This window comes from Scyliorhinus torazame, chromosome 4 (genome assembly GCF_047496885.1).
Source record: "Scyliorhinus torazame isolate Kashiwa2021f chromosome 4, sScyTor2.1, whole genome shotgun sequence".
In the NCBI taxonomy this organism is placed as follows: domain Eukaryota; kingdom Metazoa; phylum Chordata; class Chondrichthyes; order Carcharhiniformes; family Scyliorhinidae; genus Scyliorhinus; species Scyliorhinus torazame.
In genome coordinates, this window is record NC_092710.1 from 154,889,264 (window position 1) to 154,911,209 (window position 21,946).

Here is a 21,946-nt window from a genome sequence, read left to right on the forward strand (position 1 = left end):
GCACGGCGCTGGAGCGGTTCGCGCTGCTCCAGCTACAGATCCCGGCGTGAACTGGGCACCGTGGGATCCGCGTATGCGCAGTTGCGTCAGCACCAAGAGGACATGCACGCTGGCGCCAACGAGGACATGCGCAGTGTGTAGGCGCAAACGCGCGCATGCGCAGTTTCCTCCTTCAACGCGCCGGCCCCGATGCAACATGGCGCAGGGCTCCAGGGGCTGGAGCGTAGGAAAGGAGGCCCCCAGCCAGAGAGGCCGGCCCGCCGAACGGTGGGTCCCGATCGTGGGCCAGGCCACATCAGAGGCCGCCACCCGACCCTTACATGCCGAGGTCCCGCCGGCCCAGAGCAGGTTAGAATGGCGCCGGTGGGCCTCGGCTCTTTTCCTACGGCCGCTCGTCCCATCTGGGCCGGAGAATCGCGGGCCGGCCGCGTAGAGCAGCCTTTGACCGGCGCCAACCTCGCTGGCGCCAATGGGGCCGATTCTTCGCACTGCGTCAAGGCGGTGTGGCCTGTTCGTGGGGATTCTTCGGCCCGGCGCGGGGCTGGGAGAATCCCGTCCCTGGTGTTTTGAAATATCTATGGTATTTCCATGTAAATATCACAGTACACTTGTTGATTCTAATTGAGAGCACCTTGGTAATAAGTCATTCATTTTTTCTTTGGTGAGATAGTGGATTTTCAGTCTGTCAAGAAAGATAATTACCAGGAAAGAAAGAAATAATTAAAAGTTGAAACAAAACACCAATCTTCTTCAGTTGAAACATGGTTTTGTCCTGCAACAAGTTTCTGCATACAGGCTTTTGAATTTGACATTCAGGTTTGGATGGAACAAGCCCAGGATCATGAAAAGTTTTCAAAAGCATTCCATCAGTGATGGGCAGTTAAAATCTGATATACAGAAGAAGGTAAGAATCTCGGTCAAAACATGATCACATTTCTCCGTAGCAATTCTTGTTCATCATCTTCCAAAATAACCCATTCATGACTGGCAAACAGTGCTGAAAAGAGAGCTAAGTGAGAGGTAAATAGTAAGATAGGAGACAGTGAACAGGCTATACAGAGAACAGGCTGATAAAGAAAGCAATCAAATGAAGAGGATTATTTTGATGATGATTTCTGATGAAGGGTCAAGGTGGGGCAGATATTTGTGGAAGTGATGGGAGTTGAGGTTGCTGGCTGGAGAATGTTGAGATCTCGCATTGTCTCTTTTTGAGAAGGTCCGACTCGGGCAGATAACTGGACAGTGGCGAGCCTGCCCCACTCATTGGGAGTTGTCGGCCAATCAGAGGCTGGCAGCGTTTCTGGCAGCACCACTGGAGAGGCAGTGGATGCTGCTGGTACAACACCCACCCCAGGCCTCGGTCAAGGAGGGGCACAGGCAAGGGAGAGATTTGGTGAATTTGGGGCTGTGGAAGAGGAGGTTGAGGTGGGGCAGGATGGTGGCTTTCAGTGACTCTCCCATCCTGATGCTGGTTCCTTGGATCGCCTTTGAACGAGGAACCCCACACACTTTCTGGAGCTGCGAGCAAACATGCAATGATTGTTGTGGCCCCTGAATCCCCTCCCCCGCCCCAACCATTCAGCACTGGGTTAATACCAATGATTGCAGGATGAGGTGCTTGGGTGAGCATTAATAGTAACAGTTGACAGCAGGGCAGGAAGGTCATCAAGGAGCCTTCCCACCTTGGACTTAATTGGGGTGGAGGCGGCAAGGCCCCCACCTGCCACTCTACCTTCTGCCTCTGCAACCAAACTCACCACGGAGGGCACAAGATTCTGCCTGCCAACCATGTTTTTCTGCACAGATGCTCCCTGGCCTACTGTGTATTTTCTGTTTTTTAAAAAAAATATTTCGGAAGGCAGCACAGTGGTTAGCACTGCTGCCAAAGCACCATGGATCTGTGTTTGATTCTGGCCTTGGGTGACAGTCTGTCTGGAGTTTGCATTTTCTCCTTGTGTTTGTGTGGTTTTGCTCCAGGTGCTCCGGTTCCTTCCCACAGTCCAAAGATGTGCAGGTTAGGTGGATTGACCATTATCAATATTGAGGGCAGCTTCAGCGGTTAGCACTGCTGCCTCATGGCACTGAGGACCCAGGTGCGATCCCAGACCCAGGTCACTGCCCGTGTGGAGTTTGCACATTCTCCCCGTGTCTGCATGGGTCACACCCCCACAACCCAAGATGTGCAGGTTAGGTGGATTGACCACACTAAATTGGCCCTTAATTGGGACAAAAAAGAATTGGGTACTCTTCAGGGCTATAGGGATAGGGTGCGGGAGTGTGCCTAGGTAGAGTCCTCTTGCAGAGGATCGGTGCAGACCTGATGGGCCGAATGGCTGGGTCTGTACTGTAGGGAGTATATGAATTTCAAGCACCTGCAATATTTGCTTTTGATATCATTATAGAAACATAGGAGTAGACCATTCAGCTCTTCAAGCCTGCTCTGCATTGAATAAGATCATGACTGATCCTCTGTCTCAGCACCATACACCTGTGCTCTCTCTCCATATCCCTTGACGAGTATAGAAATCTATCTAATTCCTTAGATATACTCAGTTACTTGGTCTCCACTGCTTCTGTGGTGGAGAATTACGCAGACTCACCACCCTTTTGAGTGAGAGGTTACTCCTCATCACAGCCTTAAATGGCGAACACTTATCCTGAGACTGTGACCCTTTGTTGTAGACCCCCGAACCAGGGGGAACATGCCCCAGTATCCAGTCTGTTCAGCCCTGTCAGAATTTTATGAAGTTTACAATTAGATATCCTTTCATTCTTCTAAATTCCTGTGAATGTTGGCCCAGTTGACCCAATATCTCCTCCTATGACAATCCTGTCATCCTAGCGATCAGTTTGGTGAGCCTTGTTCCCGGTGGAGTATTACAGAAAATATGTGGACTTGTTGGCCCCGTTGATGGTGAGGACGTTCAATGAGGCCAGGAAAGGGGGGACTCTACCCCCGACGATGTCGGAGGCGACGATATCGTTAATTTTGAAGAGGGATAAAGATCCGTTGCAGTGCGGGTCCTATAGACCCATTTCATTATTGAACGTGGACGCCAAATTGTTGGCAAAGGTACTGGCATCGAGGATAGAGGACTGTGTCCCGGGGGTGGTGCACGAAGACCAGACAGGGTTCGTAAAAGGGAGACAACTGAATGTTAACGTGCGACGACTATTAGGGGTGATAATGATGCCCCCAGTGGAGGGGGAGGCAGAGATAGTGGCGGCAATGGACGCAGAGAAGGCATTTGATAGGGTGGAGTGGGAGTATTTATGGGAAGTGTTAAGGAGGTTTGGGTTTGGGAACGGGTTTATTAGCTGGGTTAGACTTCTTTATGTTCGCGTTGGCAATTGAACCTCTGGCCATGGCGTTGAGAGACTCCAGGAAATGGAGAGGGGTGATTAGAGGGGGAGAAGAACACCGAGTCTCGTTATACGCGGATGACCTATTGTTATACGTGTCGGACCCAGCGGGGGGGATGATAGAGGTTATGCGAATTTTGAGGGGGTTCGGGGATTTCTCGGGGTATAGGCTAAACATGGGGAAGAGTGAATTATTTGTGATACATCCAGGGGACCAGAGTAGAGAGATAGAAGGCTTGCCTCTAAGGAAAGTGGAAAGAAACTTCCGATACCTTGGGATTCAGATCGCTAGGAGCTGGGGAACCTTGCACAGACTTAATCTGACACGGTTGGTAGAACAAATGGAGGAGGACTTCAAGAGGTGGGACATGCAGCCTCTATCGCTGGCGGGCAGGGTGCAAGCAATTAAGATGATGGTCCTCCCGAGGTTCTTATTTGTATTTCAATGTCTCCCTATACTAATCACCAAGACCTTTTTTAATAAAATAGACAGGAGCATCACGAGCTTCGTGTGGGCAGGGAAAGTTCCGAGAGTAAGAAGGGGGTTCCTTCAGCGTAGTAGGGACAGAGGAGGATTGGCACTACCGAACTTGGGCGATTACTATTGGGCCGCCAATGTGGCAATGATACGTAAATGGATGAAGGAGGGTGAGGGAGCGGCGTGGAAAAGACTGGAGAGAAAGTCCTGTAAAGGGACGAGTTTAGAGGCGCTGGTGACGGCGCCGCTACCGATCTCACCTAAAAGGTTTAACACGAACCCGGTGGTGGCGGCAACATTGAATATCTGGGGACAGTGGAGGCGACGGAGAGGGGTGCGGGGAGCCCTGGTTGGGTCCCCAATCAGGAACAACCATAGGTTCGCCCCAGGAAGAATGGATGGAGGATTTCAGAGCTGGTACCAGTTGGGAATTAGGAGGGTGGGAGATTTATTTATAGATGGGACTTTTGAGAGCTTGGGAGCATTGGAGGAAAAGTATAAGTTGCCCCGGGGAAATTTCTTGAGCTATATGCAGGTGAGGGCGTTCACTAGACAACAGGTGAGGGAATTTCCGTTGCTCCCGACACACGGGATACAGGACAGGGTGCTTTCAGGGGTGTGGGTCGGAGAGGGCAAGGTGTCAGAGATTTACCGAGAGATGAGGGAAGAGGGGGAGGAGTCGGTGGGCGAACTAAAAGGAAAGTGGGAAGAAGAACTAGGGGAGGAGATAGAGGAGGGTATGTGGGCTGATGCCCTAAGCAGGGTAAATTCCTCTTCCTCATGCGCCAGGCTTAGCCTGATTCAATTTAAGGTGCTACATAGAGCACACATAACGGGAGCAAGATTGAGCAGGTTCTTTGGAGTGGAGGACAAATGTGGGAGGTGTGGCGGGAGCCCGGCAAACCACGCACATATGTTTTGGGCGCGCCCGGCACTGGAAGGGTATTGGAAGGGAGTGATTTTGCGGGTGGTGAAGGCCCGGGTCAAACCAGGCTGGGGGTTAGCTCTCTTTGGAGTTGCGGAAGAGCCGGGAGTGCAGGAGGCGAAAGAGGCCGACGTTGTGGCCTTTGCGTCCCTAGTAGCCCGGCGCAGGATCCTACTCATGTGGAAGGAGGCGAAACCCCCCGGACTGGAGGCCTGGGTAAATGATATGGCGGGGTTCATTAAACTGGAGCAGATAAAGTTTGCCCTGAGAGGATCGGCTCAAGGGTTCACCAGGCGGTGGCAGCCATTCCTCGACTACCTAGGGGAACGTTAGAGGGAAGACAGATGACCAGCAGCAGCAACCCAGGGGGGGGGGGGGGGGGTTTAGTTTAGTTTAGTTTAGGTCAAAGATAAAGGGGTTTTGTTACTTGTGTATTGTTAAAAATTTCTGTATTATTGTTGCGTTTGCTTTGTAAGAGGGGAAAAATTGTTGTTTGGGAAAAAACTTTCAATAAAACATATTTTAAAAAAAAAAAAAAAAAAAGTTTGGTGAGCCTTTGCCGCACTTAGTCTATGGCAAATATAGCACTTTGTCTATATTGGGTATATTCTTTCTTGGATAAGGAGACCACAATTGAGCAGAATACTCCAGGTATTGTCTCACCAAGGCCCTGTACAGTTGCAGTGAGACTTGCAATGAAGGCGAACATATAATTTGTCTTCCTAATTGCTTGCTGAACCTATACATTTGCTTTCAGTGACTGGTGTACAAGGATACCCAGGTCCTTTGTAACATTTCCCAATCTATCAACATTTAATAACACTCTTGCCATTCTGGTTCTCCATCCACAGCTTCATACTTATTTACGTTATATTACATCTGCCATGTATTACCCACTCACTCAACTTGCCTAAATCACCTTGGAGCCTCTTGACATCTTCGTCACCATTCTCTCCAAATTTTGTCTCATTAGCAAACTTGGAAATATTACACGCTTTGACAAAGTGTCCTTTCGAAATTTGAAAAACCCTTGAATACTTAGTTGCAATCATATTGTATTTGTGAATACCAATTTGTGCTGTTAATTCGTCTACCTTATTGCAAATGCCCTGCGCATCAGGTCAGTGCCTTTAGTCTTGCCTTTTAACATTATACACCTGTGTTTTTTTTACTATGGCCCTATTTGCTGCCAGTCCTTGTTTCCTCTGCCTTCCACTTTTGATTTCTACTTTTCTGCCTTTAATTTCTATCCTTGTTTTCCTCTCTTGTGTCTCTCTGCTCAGGTTTCCATCCCCCGCTACTCTAGTTTAAACCCTCAACAATGCCGTCCCCTGCCACTCTAGTTTAAGCCCTCCCAATGTTGAGGACCGATACAACACCCTGGGCTAGCGGACTGTCAATTCCAGCCCCACTTGACCCGGAGTCACAACACAAAATGAATTAACCAATAATTCTTAGAAAAATACCCAAAGTCTTTGGCCCTTGGCTGCCCGATAATTACAGTCACCTGGTTTATAAATGTAAACACAATTACTGTTTATTTATAACAAAAACTACAATGAAATATGTAGCAAATACAACTGGTTAATTATTATCCAATTCCTAATTCCCCACTTTAACTTACCCCCATTTTATATATAATATACATATATCTCAGTTTGAGGTTGTTACTATGGATTCAGGGACGGGATTCTCCAACCCCCCGCCGGGTCGGAGAATCGCCGGGGTGCGGCGTGAATCCCGCCCCCGCCTGCTGCCGAATTCTCCGGCGCCGGGGACTTGGCGGGGGGGGGGGGGGAAATCGCACCGTGCCGGTCGGTGGCCACTGGCAGCGGCACCCCCCCCCCCCGGGTGATTCTCCGGCCCACGATGGGTCGAGTGGCCGCCCGTTTTCGGCCAGTCCTGCCGGCGAAATTAGAGTAGGTACTTACCGGCTGGACCTGGCTGTGCGGGCGGCCTCCAGGGTCCTCGGGGGGTGGGGGGCGGCTGCGGGAGGATCTGGCCCCGCGAGGTACCCCCACGGTGGCCTGGCCCGCGATCGGGGCCCACCGATCCGCGGGCGGGCCTGTGCCATGGGAGCACTCTATTCCTCCACGTCGGCTGCTGTGGTCTTCCGCGATGGCAGGCGCGAAGATGATCCCCCCCCTGCGCATGCGCTGGGATGATGCCGCCCCAGGTCACTAGTTTCAGAACTACAGCGCACACAGCCTTTCTGGAGAGAGAGAGCAGGTTGTTTTTGTTTGAAACCTGAAATATAGCAGTTGTACAGCTTCCCTGGAGAAAACACAGAGAAGAGAGACGTCTCTGAGAATTATTCCACTGGGGTGGGATCTAATCACCTGTTACCGGGCAAAGTATGAACTTTAGGCAAATTCATTGGCCACCAGCCAATCAATTGAACCGAGTCCCATCTCTCTCTGGTGACGGAAAGTCTGAGGTCTCCTGTTCAGACTAGCAGAGTGTTCTCTCCTGGAACGTCTGAATTCCTCACTCCTCTCTGCTGCTTGACTTAAAGACACATTCATTAATCACCTGTGGATCAAAAATGATGACGCCAAAGTAAAAAAGGGGAAACAAGGGAATAAACAGGAAGCACCCTGACCAGACTCAGTCAGAAAGATGTGAAAGTGTAAAACTGAATGATCAAACAGCTTTGATATAGAAGGGTCCTTTTAATATAGGAAAAGAGAGTGATAAGTTGTACAGACACGTTTTTGAGTTTATGGGATTCTATCATAAAGTCTTATCTATTTTTTCATTTTGTTGTACATTTCTAGAATTTCCTATTACTCTGACAAGGTTGAATGGTGATTGGTAAAATTATAGTTTTCCCAATATATAAATGCATAACTTGGGGAGAAAGGAAAAAGATGTACCTAGGGACTCTCATCAATAACTCCAATGGGCTTTCCTTGTCCCATGCAGCTGTTGAGAGAGAGAGAAAAGCAATATTAACATTTTACCCTGTGTAGCTCTATCAACCTATCTGTTCAGTAAAATTCTGGAGTTTCTGAAAAGCAAAATTTCATGATGCCTTACCTGTTGGCTGTTCCAGCATATTCTATTTTTAATACATTTAGCCATTGGGGTTTAAAATTTAGCGACATGTAAATGAAAGAAATATTAACTGGATGAAATCATTTTGTCAATGTTTGGTTTAATAATTGTTTAATAAATGTCATGCACGATATTGCATTATTCAGAAAATTAATCCCATTTCAAAACAGTAAGCAAATCATTTGACTCAGTCAATTTACATTTACTTTTTCATATTTCTACGATCGTGATCCTGTTTCCCAAGACATACTTGGAGAAAACAACTTTAGATTCGCTGGAGTAATGATCACCTTCAAACAAAATATATGTGCATTGTCCATGAAAAATACAACATGCCTCTTTTGGAGTTTAGCTGTGAAATTTCAGATTCTAATATTGTATATAAAACTTTCAAGTTTCATTTCAAAACACCTTATTTTCCTCTTCTCTTCCCTTCTCAAAGTCTCATGATCAGATCGCCATATATTTGACATTGTTATTACCTTTTTCTTGAGTGGTATTTTCATATATTACGATGGGACAGAATTGTAAGTAAATATTTCTTTTTGTTTTAGACACAGACCATGAATTACGTTGGGCAATTGGCTGGGCAGGTGTTTGTTACCGTGAAAGAGCTATACAAGGGACTAAATCCTGCCACTTTATCTGGCTGCATTGACATCATTGTTGTTCAACAACCAGATGGCAGTTTCCAGTGCTCCCCATTCCATGTTCGATTTGGAAAATTAGGCGTGCTCCGCTCCAGGGAAAAAGTGGTAAGTAAGCAGCAGCCTTTTAATTTATTACAGGTTAAGACGAGAAATTGCCTTGCAGGTACCGCGAAACAAGCTTAAGTCAAAGCTTGTTTTATTGACACAGTAGATGATCAAACTGTCCCTTTGCTGCTGGAGTCCAGTTTCTAGTCCAATGAATTTGGGTATTCCGATTGAATTTGCAGTAGCCACAACACATTATATAAATAAAAGGCATACAATTGGAAACCTGAGGCCTTGGATAATTGCAGGAGGGGGTAATTGCTGATGGTGCATTGGCAGTGCTTTAATAAGTTTAGGGTTACGGCACATTTTGAGGCTGTATTGATGTTGGAGGGGCAGTTTTATGACTTTTGTTCGGGTTCCCTATCTGTTGGAGTGTTAGATTGATAAGGTGTGTACTGCACATGGTTTTCGAACTAGTTATCTCGTCATGTGTACAATGGCCAGATTTTTCCACAATCTCGCCTTTGTGCTGGTCCACCCACCCTATTCTGTGTCGGGACGTGGCAATGGAGGCAGGCAGATGGTGAGCCTGGCATGTTAGGCATGTTTCTGTTTGCTGGAAAATTTCCCCAGCTGTATTCATTGTTGTTAAGCGCTCTTGCACCCACCTCTCATGCACCCCCAGAGCCCCTCATCCCTTGTTTCCCCCTCATATTTATTTTGTCCCCTCATGATTATTCACACAGTATAATATAATATCATAACATTGAAGGCCATGATGTGGAGATGCCGGCGTTGGACTGGGGTGAGCACAGTAAGAAGTTTTACAACACCAGGTTAAAGTCCAACAGGTTTGTTTCAAATCACTAGCTTTCGGAGCACTGCTCCTTCCTCGGATGAATGAATCCACCTGAATAAGGAGCAGTGCTCCGAAAGCTAGTGATTCGAAACAAACCTGTTGGACTTTAACCTGGTGTTGTAAGGCTTCTTCCGATAACATTGAAGTCTTGGAAATGCTCATGTAATAAAAAAAGCAATTCGAAAAACATTGCCCTTTTTTCTGTTTCGTAAAGCTTTCAGGTAAACATAGACAATGAAGGTAATTTTGAAGAAACCCACACCTATTAATTTTGTGTGAATAAACATGCAGGCATTGAAACACCACTGCAAAGAAAGATTAAGATTGTGGCAAGGTAATAAAGCTGTCAATCAAACAAAGTTAGCAGTTCCCTTTGCAACTGTGTAAACAACCTGCTGCTGGGATGAGTATGTTCGTCATTCTTGGAGCCGAGCCAAGCATCCGTAATGAGACGATCTGACAAAACAAATATCATCTGGTAATTTGTTTAGCCTGCTTTTATTGATTGAATTTCTAGGAATGGAGGTGGGAATTCTAGAAATCGGTCCTGACTGCAATTTTTAAAGTCCTTCTGCCTCCTTTCTGAAACCAATGGGGACATTAATGTATAATCCTGGTGGGGAAACAAAATGTTAGAAAATTTGATGAATAAGTTGATGATTGCTTTTTCCAGTGACACTGAACATCCATTATAATGAGGATAATAATTAATGATGGACTCTTTCAGCCAATGAAATTCTCTAAGAAGGGATGTATTTGCACAATCTTCAATAAGTTTATTGGCTTCCCACAGTCTTACAATTGTCATACCATCAAGCTCCTTAAAGTCTTGAATAGCTAATGGTATTATCTATTGAAACGAATATAGTAATGGGCTAACCAAAGTATTGTACTAGATTGGATGAAGTGGGAATAATGCCTGGAGGAAATCTGAATTCATGCTTACTTTAGCAATTTGGAGCTGTGCCTGTAACAGACTGGAGCCTAGGGTTCAGTGAGCAGGCAAAGGTTGATTTTAATATTAGATTAATCTAAAATCCAAACTGTTAGTTTGCTCAGCTGCATTTGGCTATTTGAGAACAGAAATCTACAGCAGAATCCTTATGTTTAGAATTGACTGTTTTCTCGGAAAGAGATTTATAACCAGTGTACACACTGAACCTTTAGGTAGTCGGGAGGTTATAGATGTTATGCTGAAGAGCTTGTGTCAATACAAAATTGATGAACCACAGTTGCTCAAGGACTGAGTGGCAAAGTGGGTTAGCATATTTTGCTTTCAGTTTAAGTCCTGAGTGTAATCTTGGCAGAATTTACTGGAATCCTCTCATCGATTCTTCTCTCTCTGAAAGCTATGAATCTCCAAATGGAGTATCCAATTCTTTTTTTTCAATTTAGGGGCAATTTAGTGTGGCCAATTCACCTCCCCTGCACATCTTGGGTTGTGGGGGTGAGACCCACGCAGACACCGGGAGAATGTGCAAACTCCACACGGACAGTGACCTGGGGCCGGGATCAAACCCGGGTCCTCAGCGCTGTGAGGCAACAGTGTTAACCACTACGCCACCATGCCTCCACGAATCTCCAATTTAAGTGATTATCCAGAATTGAATTGCGAATGTCTGCATCATAAAACCACTCTAACATTCCAATATGAAGTGGCACAGAGTTGGCAGTGCCTTGCAAAAGACCACCAAGGTCGCTGGTGTAGAAAATACACGACGTTTTTGTACAGAAAGAAGTGCACGAGATCAGTCAGTTTTTGGTAGCAGGCAGTGCCATTCTGTACTTAATTTGGATTTCTATTGCCCAAGTTGGAATGCATAAATGTGTTGTATCAACGGACTAGTGATCTAATATTGAAGCTTGGCTCAAATCTGCAAGTTTTGATGAGTCTAGCAATTTCTATCCACTCTAATAGAATACAGCCTAATAAAATTAAAAGAAGCATTTATTTTATATACCCAATTAGAGATTTCCTCATCTAAGTATAAATTACAAATGGATTTCTGGAACACACATTGGAACCATACAATGAATGGATTAGAATTTAGCATTAGTGTGATGGCTACCGACTGCAGCAATAAGCAAAACAATTAGTGCCTTTAAAGACACAGCATTGTACAAATGCATAAACCAAACATTGATTTCTACAATTTAAATATGGAAATACCAGATGCATTTCAAATAATCTGACAAGTGAATCAGATCCAGAGCACTATGAAGTACAAGAACTGTGGTTCAGACAAATAGATGCTCTGGGGCTGGTTTAGCCCAGTGTGCTAAACAGTTGGCTTGTAATGCAGAACAAGGCCAGCAGCGCGGGTTCAATTCCCGTACCGGCCTCCCTGAACAGGCGCCGGAATGCGGTGACTAGGTGCTTTTCACAGTAACTTCATTGAAGCCTACTTGTGACAATAAGCTATTATTATTATTATTAGATGTATGCATGGAAGGTTGAAGTAATGTGTCCAAACAGAAAAATGTATAGGAATCTTTCATTTAAAATACCATTTGCAACTCTAGATTTGAAATATACATAATAAATATTTATTAATTTTTAGGTGGATATAGAAATCAATGGAGAATCTGTGCAACTGCAGATGAAGCTCGGAGACAATGGTGAGGCATTTTTTGTTCAGGAGGCAACAGAAAAAATGGTAAGTTCAATACAAATCAAACATTGAAAATCAAGGCATGGAAAATAGAAGCAGGAGCCTGCCCCGCCATTCATTACGATTGTGGCTAATCATCAAATTCAATACCCTGCTTCCCCCTACCCACCCACTATATTTTTAGCCCCAAGAGTGAGATCTAATTCCTTCTTGAAATTACACAATGTTTTGGCCTGAACTATTTTTGTATGGTAGTAAATTCCACCGATTCACCGCACTCTGGGTGAAGAAATTTCTCTTCACCTCAGTCCTAAGTGGTTTGCCCTTCTCCTCAAACTAGTTCTCGAATTCCCAACCATTGGGAACATTCTTTCTGAATCTACCCTGTTTAGTCCTGTTAGAATTTTCTAAATTTCTGAGATCCCATCTCATTCTTCTAAATTCCAATGAATCTAGTCCTTGGCTACTTTGTCTCTCCTCAGATGACAGTCCCGTCATCTTTGCTGCACTCCCTCCATCTCATGAACAACCTTCCTCAGATAAGGATATCAAAACTGTACACAATACTCCAGATGTAGCCTCACCAATTGCCCGATACAATTGCAGTAAAACATCCTTATTCCTATACTCAAATCCTCTCACGATGAAGGCCAATATACTATTTGCCTTCTTTACTGCCTGATGGACCTGAGCACTTACTTTCAGCGACTGATGCACGAGGACACCAAGGTCTCGATGAGTATCCACCTCTCTCAATTTATACCCATTCAAATAATAATTTGCCGTCCTATTTTTGCTACTGAAGTGGATAACCTCACATTTATCCACATTTTACTGCTTCTGCCCACTCTCTCAGCCTGTCCAAATCATGCTGACGCATTGCTGCATCTTCCTCACACCTTACCCTCCCACCCAACTTGTATCATCTGCAAATTTGGAGATAATACATTTAGCCCCCTCATCAAAATCCTTAATCTATAATGTGAACAGCAAGGGTCCCAGCACAGATCCCTGCAGTACCCCAATAGTCACTGCCTGACAATCAGAAAAAGACCCATTTGATTCCTATCTGCTAACCAGCTTTCTATCCATTTCAAAACACTACCCGCAATCCCATGTGCTTTAACTTTAGTAGTAATCTGCTATGTGAGACCTTGTTGAAATGCATTCTAAAATTCTTAATCAACCATATCCACTGGTTCTCCCTGGTCAACACTACTTACAGCTTCAAAGAAATCCAGTAGATTGGTCAAGCATGATTACTCTTTCATAAATCCATGCTGACTTGGTCTGATTATACCACTGCTGTACAAATATTGTGCTATGAAATCCTTGATAATGGTCTCTAGAAACTTCCCTACTACCGATGTTAGACTCTGGTTTGTAGTTCCCTGTTTTGTCTCTACCTCTCTTTTTGAATAGTGGGTTTACATTAACTACCCTCCAATCTGTAGAAACCATTCCACAGTCCAAAGAATTTTTGAAAATTACTGCCATCAGGTCTACTATTTCTAGAACCCTTCCTTAAGTACTCTGGGATGAAGCTTATCAAGCCGTGGAGATTTATCTCCGTTTAATCTTATTAATTTTACCAAAACCATTTCTCTACTAATATTGATTTTCTTCATCTCACTAAAACTTGCGTTTCTCAGAATGTCTGGTACATTATTCATGTCTTCCTTTGTGAAGACTGAAGCAAAGTATGAATTTAGTTCCTCAGCCATTTCTTTGTTCCACATTATGAATTCCTCCGTTTCTAGCCTACATTTCTTTTTGTAAATTTTCTTTCTCTTTACCTACGTATAGAAACTTTTACAGTCAGTTTTTATTTTTATGTTCCTGCTAGCTTACTTTCATACTTTATTTTTCCCCTTGGTCTGCCTTTGCTGAATTTTAAAATGCTCTCAATCCTCAGGCCTATTGCTTTTTCTTATAAGACCATAAGACCATAAGGGGCAGCACGGTAGCATAGTGGTTAGCGCAATTGCTTCACAGCTCCAGGGTCCCAGGTTCGATTCCCGGCTGGGTCACTGTCTGTGCGGAGTCTGCACGTTCTCCCTGTGTGTGCGTGGGTTTCCTCCGGGTGCTCCGGTTTCCTCCCACAGTCCAAAGATGTGCAGGTTAGGTGGATTGGCCATGCTAAATTGCCCTTAGTGTCCAAAATTGCCCATAGTGTTGGTTGAGTGGGGTTACTGGGTTATGGGGATAGGGTGGTGGGGCTTGGGTAGGGTGCTCTTTCCAAGAGCCGGTGTAGACTCGATGGGCCGAATGGCCTCCTTCTGCACTGTAAATTCTATGGTAAAAAAATTCTAAGACATAGGAGCAGAATTAGGCCACTCGGCCAATCGAGTCTGCTCCGCCATTCAATCATGGCTGATATTTTTCTCATCCCCATTCTCCTGCCTTCTCTCCATAACCCCTGATCCCCTTATTAATCAAGAACCAATCTAGCTCTGTCTTAAAGATACTCAGTGATTTGGCCTCCACAGCCTTCTGCAGCAAAGAGTTCCACAGATTCACCACCCTCTGGCTGAAGAAATTCCTCCTCATCTCTGTTTTAAAGGACTGTCCCTTTGCCAATTTGTATGCATCTTTGGATCTAATACTATCTCTAATTTCCCTTGTAAGCCATGGTTTGGCCACAGTTCCCTCTCCACTCTTGCGTCAAATAAGAACAAACAACTTTGAGTTCACCTGTTCGTTCCTTGGTAGCCTGCCAGCCATTGCCTGTCCACTGTCTTTCCTTTCAGTAATGTTTCCCAGTCTGTTATAGCCAACTCTGAAACCCTCCGCCTCCTGCCATCTTTTCTGACACGTATGTTGTTTCTACACTGACTAGCACATGGCACTGGTAGTATATCCTGTGATAACTACCTTTTGAGTTCATACTTTTCAGTACTATTTCAAATACTACTGGAATGAGCCTGTTGCTGTTTTGTGGTTTTGCTTTGTTTATCTGTACCTGCCCTTCAATAAACTATGATGTGGAGATGCTGGCATTGAACTGTGATGAGCAGTGTTGCTTTTATTAGCCTTAGCTTTATTGGCTCTAATTCTGTCCCCTTTGCTCACGAGTCGCCAGGTATCTTTCTGATACCGCCACGTGGTTCAAGCTCAAGTAATGATTAATAATACAGCACACCGCTTCGTAAATGTTAAATCAACGATCATTTATTATATACAGCAATCAATACTTCTACAATAATCCTACTTCTAGACTATTACCTACCACTAAAGGCCAATACTTAACTTTGGTGATGGCCCACCAGGTCAGGGAAACAAATGGCTTATCGAATTGGGTCTGGCCTGCGGGATTCAAAAAGGCTGGTACGGGTTGATAGTCTGGAACACCTATCTGGTAGCGATCGCTGGAGTAAGACTTACTTGTTCTTTCGTCGAAGGGTCTCGAAGGTTGCGAGTAGGAGAAGAAGGGTCGATCTGAACTTGGCCCCTATTGTTATAGTTCCCAGGGGCTTCCCGCCTCTCGGGGCGGACCTTGACCCTGGTCCCAAGTGATTGGACTTGGTCCCAATCACTGGGTTCGATATGCTCCAATAATGGGGCGATTCCTTGATCGGGGGTTGGTCGTTCACCTTTCTTTGTCTCGGCCACTACTGGCGCCGAGAGGTCTGGATCAGCTTTCAATTGCTAATTTGTAGCACTTGTTCCCGGGGATAGCCGATTAAACTGCAGATGGTGGGTTGATGTGCTGCTAATGGTTGCAGGTATCGGTCTGGACCGACTTCCCCAGAGCCGAATACACTGTTCTGTCTGCAGCTGTCCGTTTGAGTCCTGTTGGCTGATTTTCCCATCAGCCTTTTCAGTTCGCCATTTTACATCGGGGTTTGGCCAAATTAATCGGGAATCAGTCATTTTAGGTGGCTACAACAGTAAGAAGTCTTATGACACCAGGTTAAAGTCCAACAGGTTTGTTTCAAATCACTAGCTTTCGGAACACTGCTCCTTCCTCCGGTGAATGAAGGAGGGTATCCTTCACCTGAGGAGAGTATCCTTCACCTGCGGAAGGAACAGTACTCCGAAAGCTAGTATTTTTGAAACAAACCTGTTGGATTTTAACCTGGTTTAATAAACTAGTAAAGCTATCTGGGCTATAGACCATAAATTTGAATGTTTATTTTTCCAAATGCTGCCCATTCCCTTTTCTCCAATTCACTGGCATTGTATTTCTAAATTGCATTCTGTGTATTTATATAGGGACTGCTTGGGGCACGATTCCTATATATGTATATAAAATAATGTTTATGTTGAACCACAGCATTACGTCGCCAGAGGTAATGACCACTTGACCAGCTAAATAATCATCTGAATGACCTCTATAGTTCACGCCTCCTTTTACCTGCCACGTTTCAAGAGACCAGAAAGCTTGGTCAACAAATGGAAACCCTGTTTTAAAAAAAAATGGAAGAACGTAGCCTCCTCAAGAGACTTCAATGACTGAACTACTCCCTGAGAGCATTTTGGTAGCATGCCCCTCACCCTCCTTCAGTTAATGCAACAGCACCAGGAATAGCATTCTATTAGTGATTGATACCTTTATATAAATGCCTCTCTTTCCTCCCTTCCCCTCCACTTAGGGGCAGGGTGACTTGATTGACCCCGATTCCCTAGCACAAAATCATGCCTTCTTCCCAGCTGGATCGAGAACATGCTGGTCAAGGAGGTTCTCATGAACATGTTTTTCTTCCCCTATAAAACCAGAATTCTGTAGAACTAGACTGTGTTGGAATTAGTTTGTGTTAGAAAAAGTATCCTGGGTGGGATTCTGTGATCCTGAGGCTAAGTGTTGACGCCGTCGGAAACGCCGTTGCGTTTCCCGACGGCATCGACGCAACATCAGGATCAGCAATTCTGGCCCCTATAGGGGTCCAGCACGGCACTGGAGCGATCCACGCCGCTCCAGTTGCTGATCCTGGCATGAACTGGGTGCCGCGGGCCCGTGCATGCGCGGTGGGGGCTGGCGCCAACCTGCACATGTGCAGTGACTCCCTTCTCTGCAACGGCCCCGACACAACATGCGCAGGGCTACCGGCGTGGAAGAAAAGAGGCCCCCAACCAGAGAGGCCGGCCTGCCGATCGGTGGGCCCCGATCGCAGGCCAGGCCACATCGGAGGCCCCCCTCACAGACCGCCCCCCCTGACCCTTCCGAGAGCAGGTGTGAACTGCGGCGGTGGGACTCGGGTTTTTTATGACGACTGCTCGGCTCATCCAGGGCCGAGAATTGGCGGGGGGGCCGTGTAGAGCGGCCCCCGACCAGCGCCGCGCCAACCACGCTGGCGCCAATGGTGCCGATTCTCCGCTCTGCGGAGAATCGTGTGCCAGCATCGGGGCGGCATGGCGCAATTCGCGCCAGTCGCAGGGATTCTCCGGCACTGCCTCTGTATTTGTACTAGCAGGAATTCCGAAGACCTGAGTTAGCTTCTGCTGACAGTAATTACCAGTTCTAACTAACTACATAATTAACTAATTATGCATCTGCCACCATTAGTCACTGTGTTTACCATTAACACTGAACTGAACTAAATTTTTAACCCTTCAAATTCCCTCACTCACCAAATTCCCTCAGTTTAGGTATTCTGCAGAAGCAATTCTCTGTAGAACCAGACTCTGTGCTACATTTAATTCTGCCACTTTCAAGGTACTTTTCCATCCATGATTAGCAAATATAGTAGTTGTTGGGGCCAAATGGATCTCCTGTGCATTTAATTTTTCAGCTATTTTTAAGCAGTCCAAGTGTAAAAGACGTCAGTCTCCGCTTCCGATGGAACCGTTCAGAGTGGACGCAGCATTGCCTTTCGGAAAGTATGAGTTCTGATTCCAGGATGGTTAATGAATTTTAGATGGGATGAGAGTAGAAAGTTAGTAAAGGCGACATTGAGAAATTTCAGTCCAATGACAATGGTGTAGATATTACTTTTGGTAGCAGTGTAGTGAGTTGAGCAGTAATGATCGATAATGCTGAGATGGAAGTAAACATTCTTATGATAGGTAAGATGTGGAGAAGGAAAAAAAACAGTAAATATCTCGCGATTATTACCCAAACTGAATATACAATCCTGGGCTAGTCATGGAAACCATAATGGTGAGTCATTTGCACCTTGTTATTGTATTAGATGATTCATCTATATTTCAGGCACATTGAAAACTAAAAGTAAAGAATCTGTATCTAAATGCACGTAGCATTTGGCACAAAACTGATAAACAGGCAAATAGAAATGAAAAAGTATGACCTGATAGCCATTACAGAGACATAGCTACAGATGACAGATTGGAACATGACTGAACATGACTGTTGAAGAGTATGTGATGTTTAAGAAGAACAAGAAGTTAAAGTGGAGGTGTGGCGTTGTTGTCCAAAGTTCAGCAAACCAGGATGTAGAAGTGGTTTGGGTTGAGATGAGAAATTATAAAGGCAAGAAGTCATTTGTGGGAGTGATGCACAGACCCTCCAATTGTAATTTCATGATAGGACAGAGTTTAAAGAGATAATGAGAGCTTGTCAGGAAGGTACAGTGATGATAATCATGGGGGACTTTAATGTACATCTAGATTGGAAAAATCAGATGGGCAAAGGTCGCATAGATGAGTTCATAGAATGTTCTCGGGATAGTTTCTTGGAACAGCATGTATTGGAGTCAGCTACAAAGCAGGTTATACACATCTGGTATTGAGCAACAAGATAACTTTATAATAAAGGCACCCTGAGGTAGCTGTGATCATAGGATTTTATCGAGGGGGAGAAGAATGGGTAGATTTAAACTTAAATAAGGTCCAGCGGAGATTCACACGGATGATCCCAGGAATGGTAGGCCTAACATACGATGAATGTCTGAGGATCCTGGGATTATATTAATTGGAGTTTAGGAGATTGAGGGGAGATCTAATAGAAACTTACAAGATAATGAATGGCTTAGATAGGGTGGACGTAGGGAAGTTGTTTCCATTAGCAGGGGAGACTAGGACCCGGGGGCACAGCCTTAGAATAAAAGGGAGTCACTTTAGAACAGAGATGAGGAGAAATTTCTTCAGCCAGAGAGTGGTGGGTCTGTGGAATTCATTGCCACAGAGGGTGGTGGAGGCCAGGACGTTGAGTCTCTTTAAGACAGAAGTTGATAAATTCTTGATTTCTCGAGGAATTAAGGGCTATGGAGAGAGAGAGCGGGTAAATGGAGTTGAAATCAGCCATGATTGAATGGTGGCGTGGACCCGATGGGCCGAATGGCCTTACTTCCGCTCCTATGTCTTATGGTAATTATGAGGGCATGAAAAAAGAGCTAGTTAAATGAGGTTACACTGACAAATGAGTTTAACGTCATAGAGAGAAATGACAGATTTAAAGAGATATTTCAGATTACACAGAATAGATGCATTCCAATGAGAGAAAAACACCTGGAGGAGTACCCAACATCCGTGGTTAACTGATAAAAATTGGTAAAAGCATATACCTGTACAAAGGTGGTGGCAAGTCAGAAGATTGGGTAGAGTATAAATAACATCAAATAATGACAAAAAGCTTAATAGGGAGTATGGACAAAAGTCAGCTAGAGATATAAAGACCTAAATAGGAAAAGAGTTGAGCAGGACAAGGCCATTTCGCCGTTCCAGCCTTCTCTGCCATTTCATTATGATCATGGCTGATTATCCAACTCAATAGCTTGATTCCTCCTCCTGCCTTCTTGAAAACATCCAATGTTTTGGCCTCAAATACTTTCTGGGGTAACTAATTCCACAGGTTCACCACTCTCTGGATGAAGACATTTCTCATCTTAGTTCTAAATGATCGACTATCCCATATCCCCACCAGAGGGAACATCCTTCTTGCACCTACCCTGTCTAGTCCTGTTAGAATTTTATAGGTTTCAAAGAGATCGCTCCTCATTCTTCTGAACTCCAGCGAATACAGTCCTAAGTGACTCAAACACTCCTCATAGGTCCATCCTAGGAATCAGTCTGGTAAACCTTTGCTGCACTCCACTAGAATCAGCTGTGAATGATTAGGATCAGCTGTGAATATCTTATGATTAGAATAAACTTAACTGGATAATTGGGACATCAATGAGCTATACACATGCTTATATCTAGAGTCAAGTAATTTGATGGGGGCTGACAGTCAAATTCACAGAAGGCAGAATCAAAGTGGAACAAAGGTATAATTGTGAGGATCCTCCGAAGTAAGGGAGGACAGTTGAGACCTAGAAGAATCCTCAGAAGTGGACGAGCCAGATTCCAGCCAGTAGCCTGCAGGAAAAGTTATTTTTACACCTAACCTCTTGAGTCTTAGAGCCAAGGCACCAAAGTAAACCATTGTAATGGCAGTTTAAATATCTTAGCTGGACCAGAGGCGAGATTCTCTGACCCCCCGCCGGGTCGGAGAATCGCCGGGGGCTGGCGTGAATCCCGCCCCCGCCGGTTGCCGAATTCTCCACCACCGGATATTCGGCGGGGGCGGGAATCACGCCGCGCCGTTTGGCGGGCCCCCCTCCGCGATTCTCTGGCCCGGATGGGCCGAAGTCCCGCCGCTAAAATGCCTGTCCCGCCGGCGTAGTTTAAACCACCTACCTTATCGGCGGGACAAGGCAGTGCGGGCGGGCTCCGGGGTCCTGGGGGGGGGGCGCAGGGCGATCTGGCCCTGGGGGGGTGCCCCCACGGTGGCCTGGCCCGCGATCGGGGCCCACTGATCCACGGGTGGGCCTGTGCTGTGGGGGCACTCTTTCCCTTCCGTCTTTGCCACGGTCTCCACCATGGCGGAGGCGGAAGAGACTTTCTCCACTGCGCATGCGCGGGAATGCCGTCAGCGGCCGCTGACGCTCCCGTGCATGCGCCGCCCGGAGATGTCATTTCCGCGCCAGCTGGCGGGGCACCAAAGGCCTTTTCCGCCAGCTGGCGGGGCGGAAATTCGTCTGGCGCGGGCCTAGCCCTTTAAGGTTGGGGCTCGGCCCCCAAAGATGTGGAGCATTCCGCACCTTTGGGGCGGCGCGATGCCCGACTGATTTGCGCCGTTTTGGGCGCCAGTCGGTGGACATCACGCCGTTTCCGGAGAATTTCGCCCAAGATGTTTCTCAGATTTGATTATTCTCCCTGTATAGTGTGGTAACTATAAGCTGGTTTTGACTTTTATAGATCTATTTAATTTGGATGTTGTTGGGGAAAAGGGGAACTCTTGAGGAGTTCAGTGATTGTAGATATATTTTGGGAATGGGGTTTGTTCCACATAAACTGTGTGTGTCTATGTTTCGTAAATGTAACTATCTTAAATACAGTCCTGGTATATTTGTCTTTTGTTTAGTTTAATAAATAGTCGTTAATAATTGTTACACAACCACTGGGCTGCTTATTCTCAGAGGTTTTGCGTGACTCCACACACCATTTCAACAATAAAACTATACACCCCAAAAATAAAGCTAGACACCCCCACAAACCAGTGTTCCAAGTTGGGATGCCCTCGCAGATAACATCAGTATGGCCTGTGGCAACAGATTAACGGGGGTAGGCAGGAATGTGGGGTTGAGGTTACAGTCAGATCTGCCATGATCTTCTTGAATAGTGTAGTAGGCTCGAAGGGTTGCGTTACATACTCGTAATTAATGTGTTTGGATATATGTAAATAGATTTTAAAAAATTCTTAAAAACCTATTTGTGAAGCTACGTACCACTTAGCATGTGACAAGTGATTATCCAGCTCCTCAATCGGTCAAGTAGAAACATGAGTAGTGCCACTCCTTTGCCTCCTTGCCACCTGTTTACAGAAGTTGTGATATTAAGCAAGCTGCAGCAATCTGAAAAAAGGGAAAAAACAGTGTTTGCCTCATTGTTTCTTTCTTAATCCAACCTCAGCTGCTCGCTCACATTGAAGGCTATTTAGGAGTGAGGAGTTAGCACAACATTATGTCAGATGATGTTTTACTACAGAGCCAAAAGCACATTTTTCATTATCTA

The 21,946-nt window shown here is 45.4% G+C and overlaps 1 protein-coding gene across 3 annotated transcripts in view; it reads left to right on the forward strand.

The window, feature by feature from the left end:
- lpin1a (lipin 1a) overlaps positions 1 to 21,946 on the forward strand; it is a 164,372-nt gene that overhangs the window by 23,180 nt on the left and 119,246 nt on the right. For 2 of the 3 annotated variants that reach the window (XM_072498798.1, XM_072498799.1), the window contains exons 2-3: positions 8,378 to 8,578; positions 11,942 to 12,037. In XM_072498798.1, the coding sequence (XP_072354899.1) occupies positions 8,387 to 8,578; positions 11,942 to 12,037 (288 nt within the window). In that variant the 5' untranslated portion in view covers positions 8,378 to 8,386. The remainder of the gene's footprint in view (positions 1 to 8,377; positions 8,579 to 11,941; positions 12,038 to 21,946) is intronic. The other variant, XM_072498801.1, reaches the window with a different exon arrangement.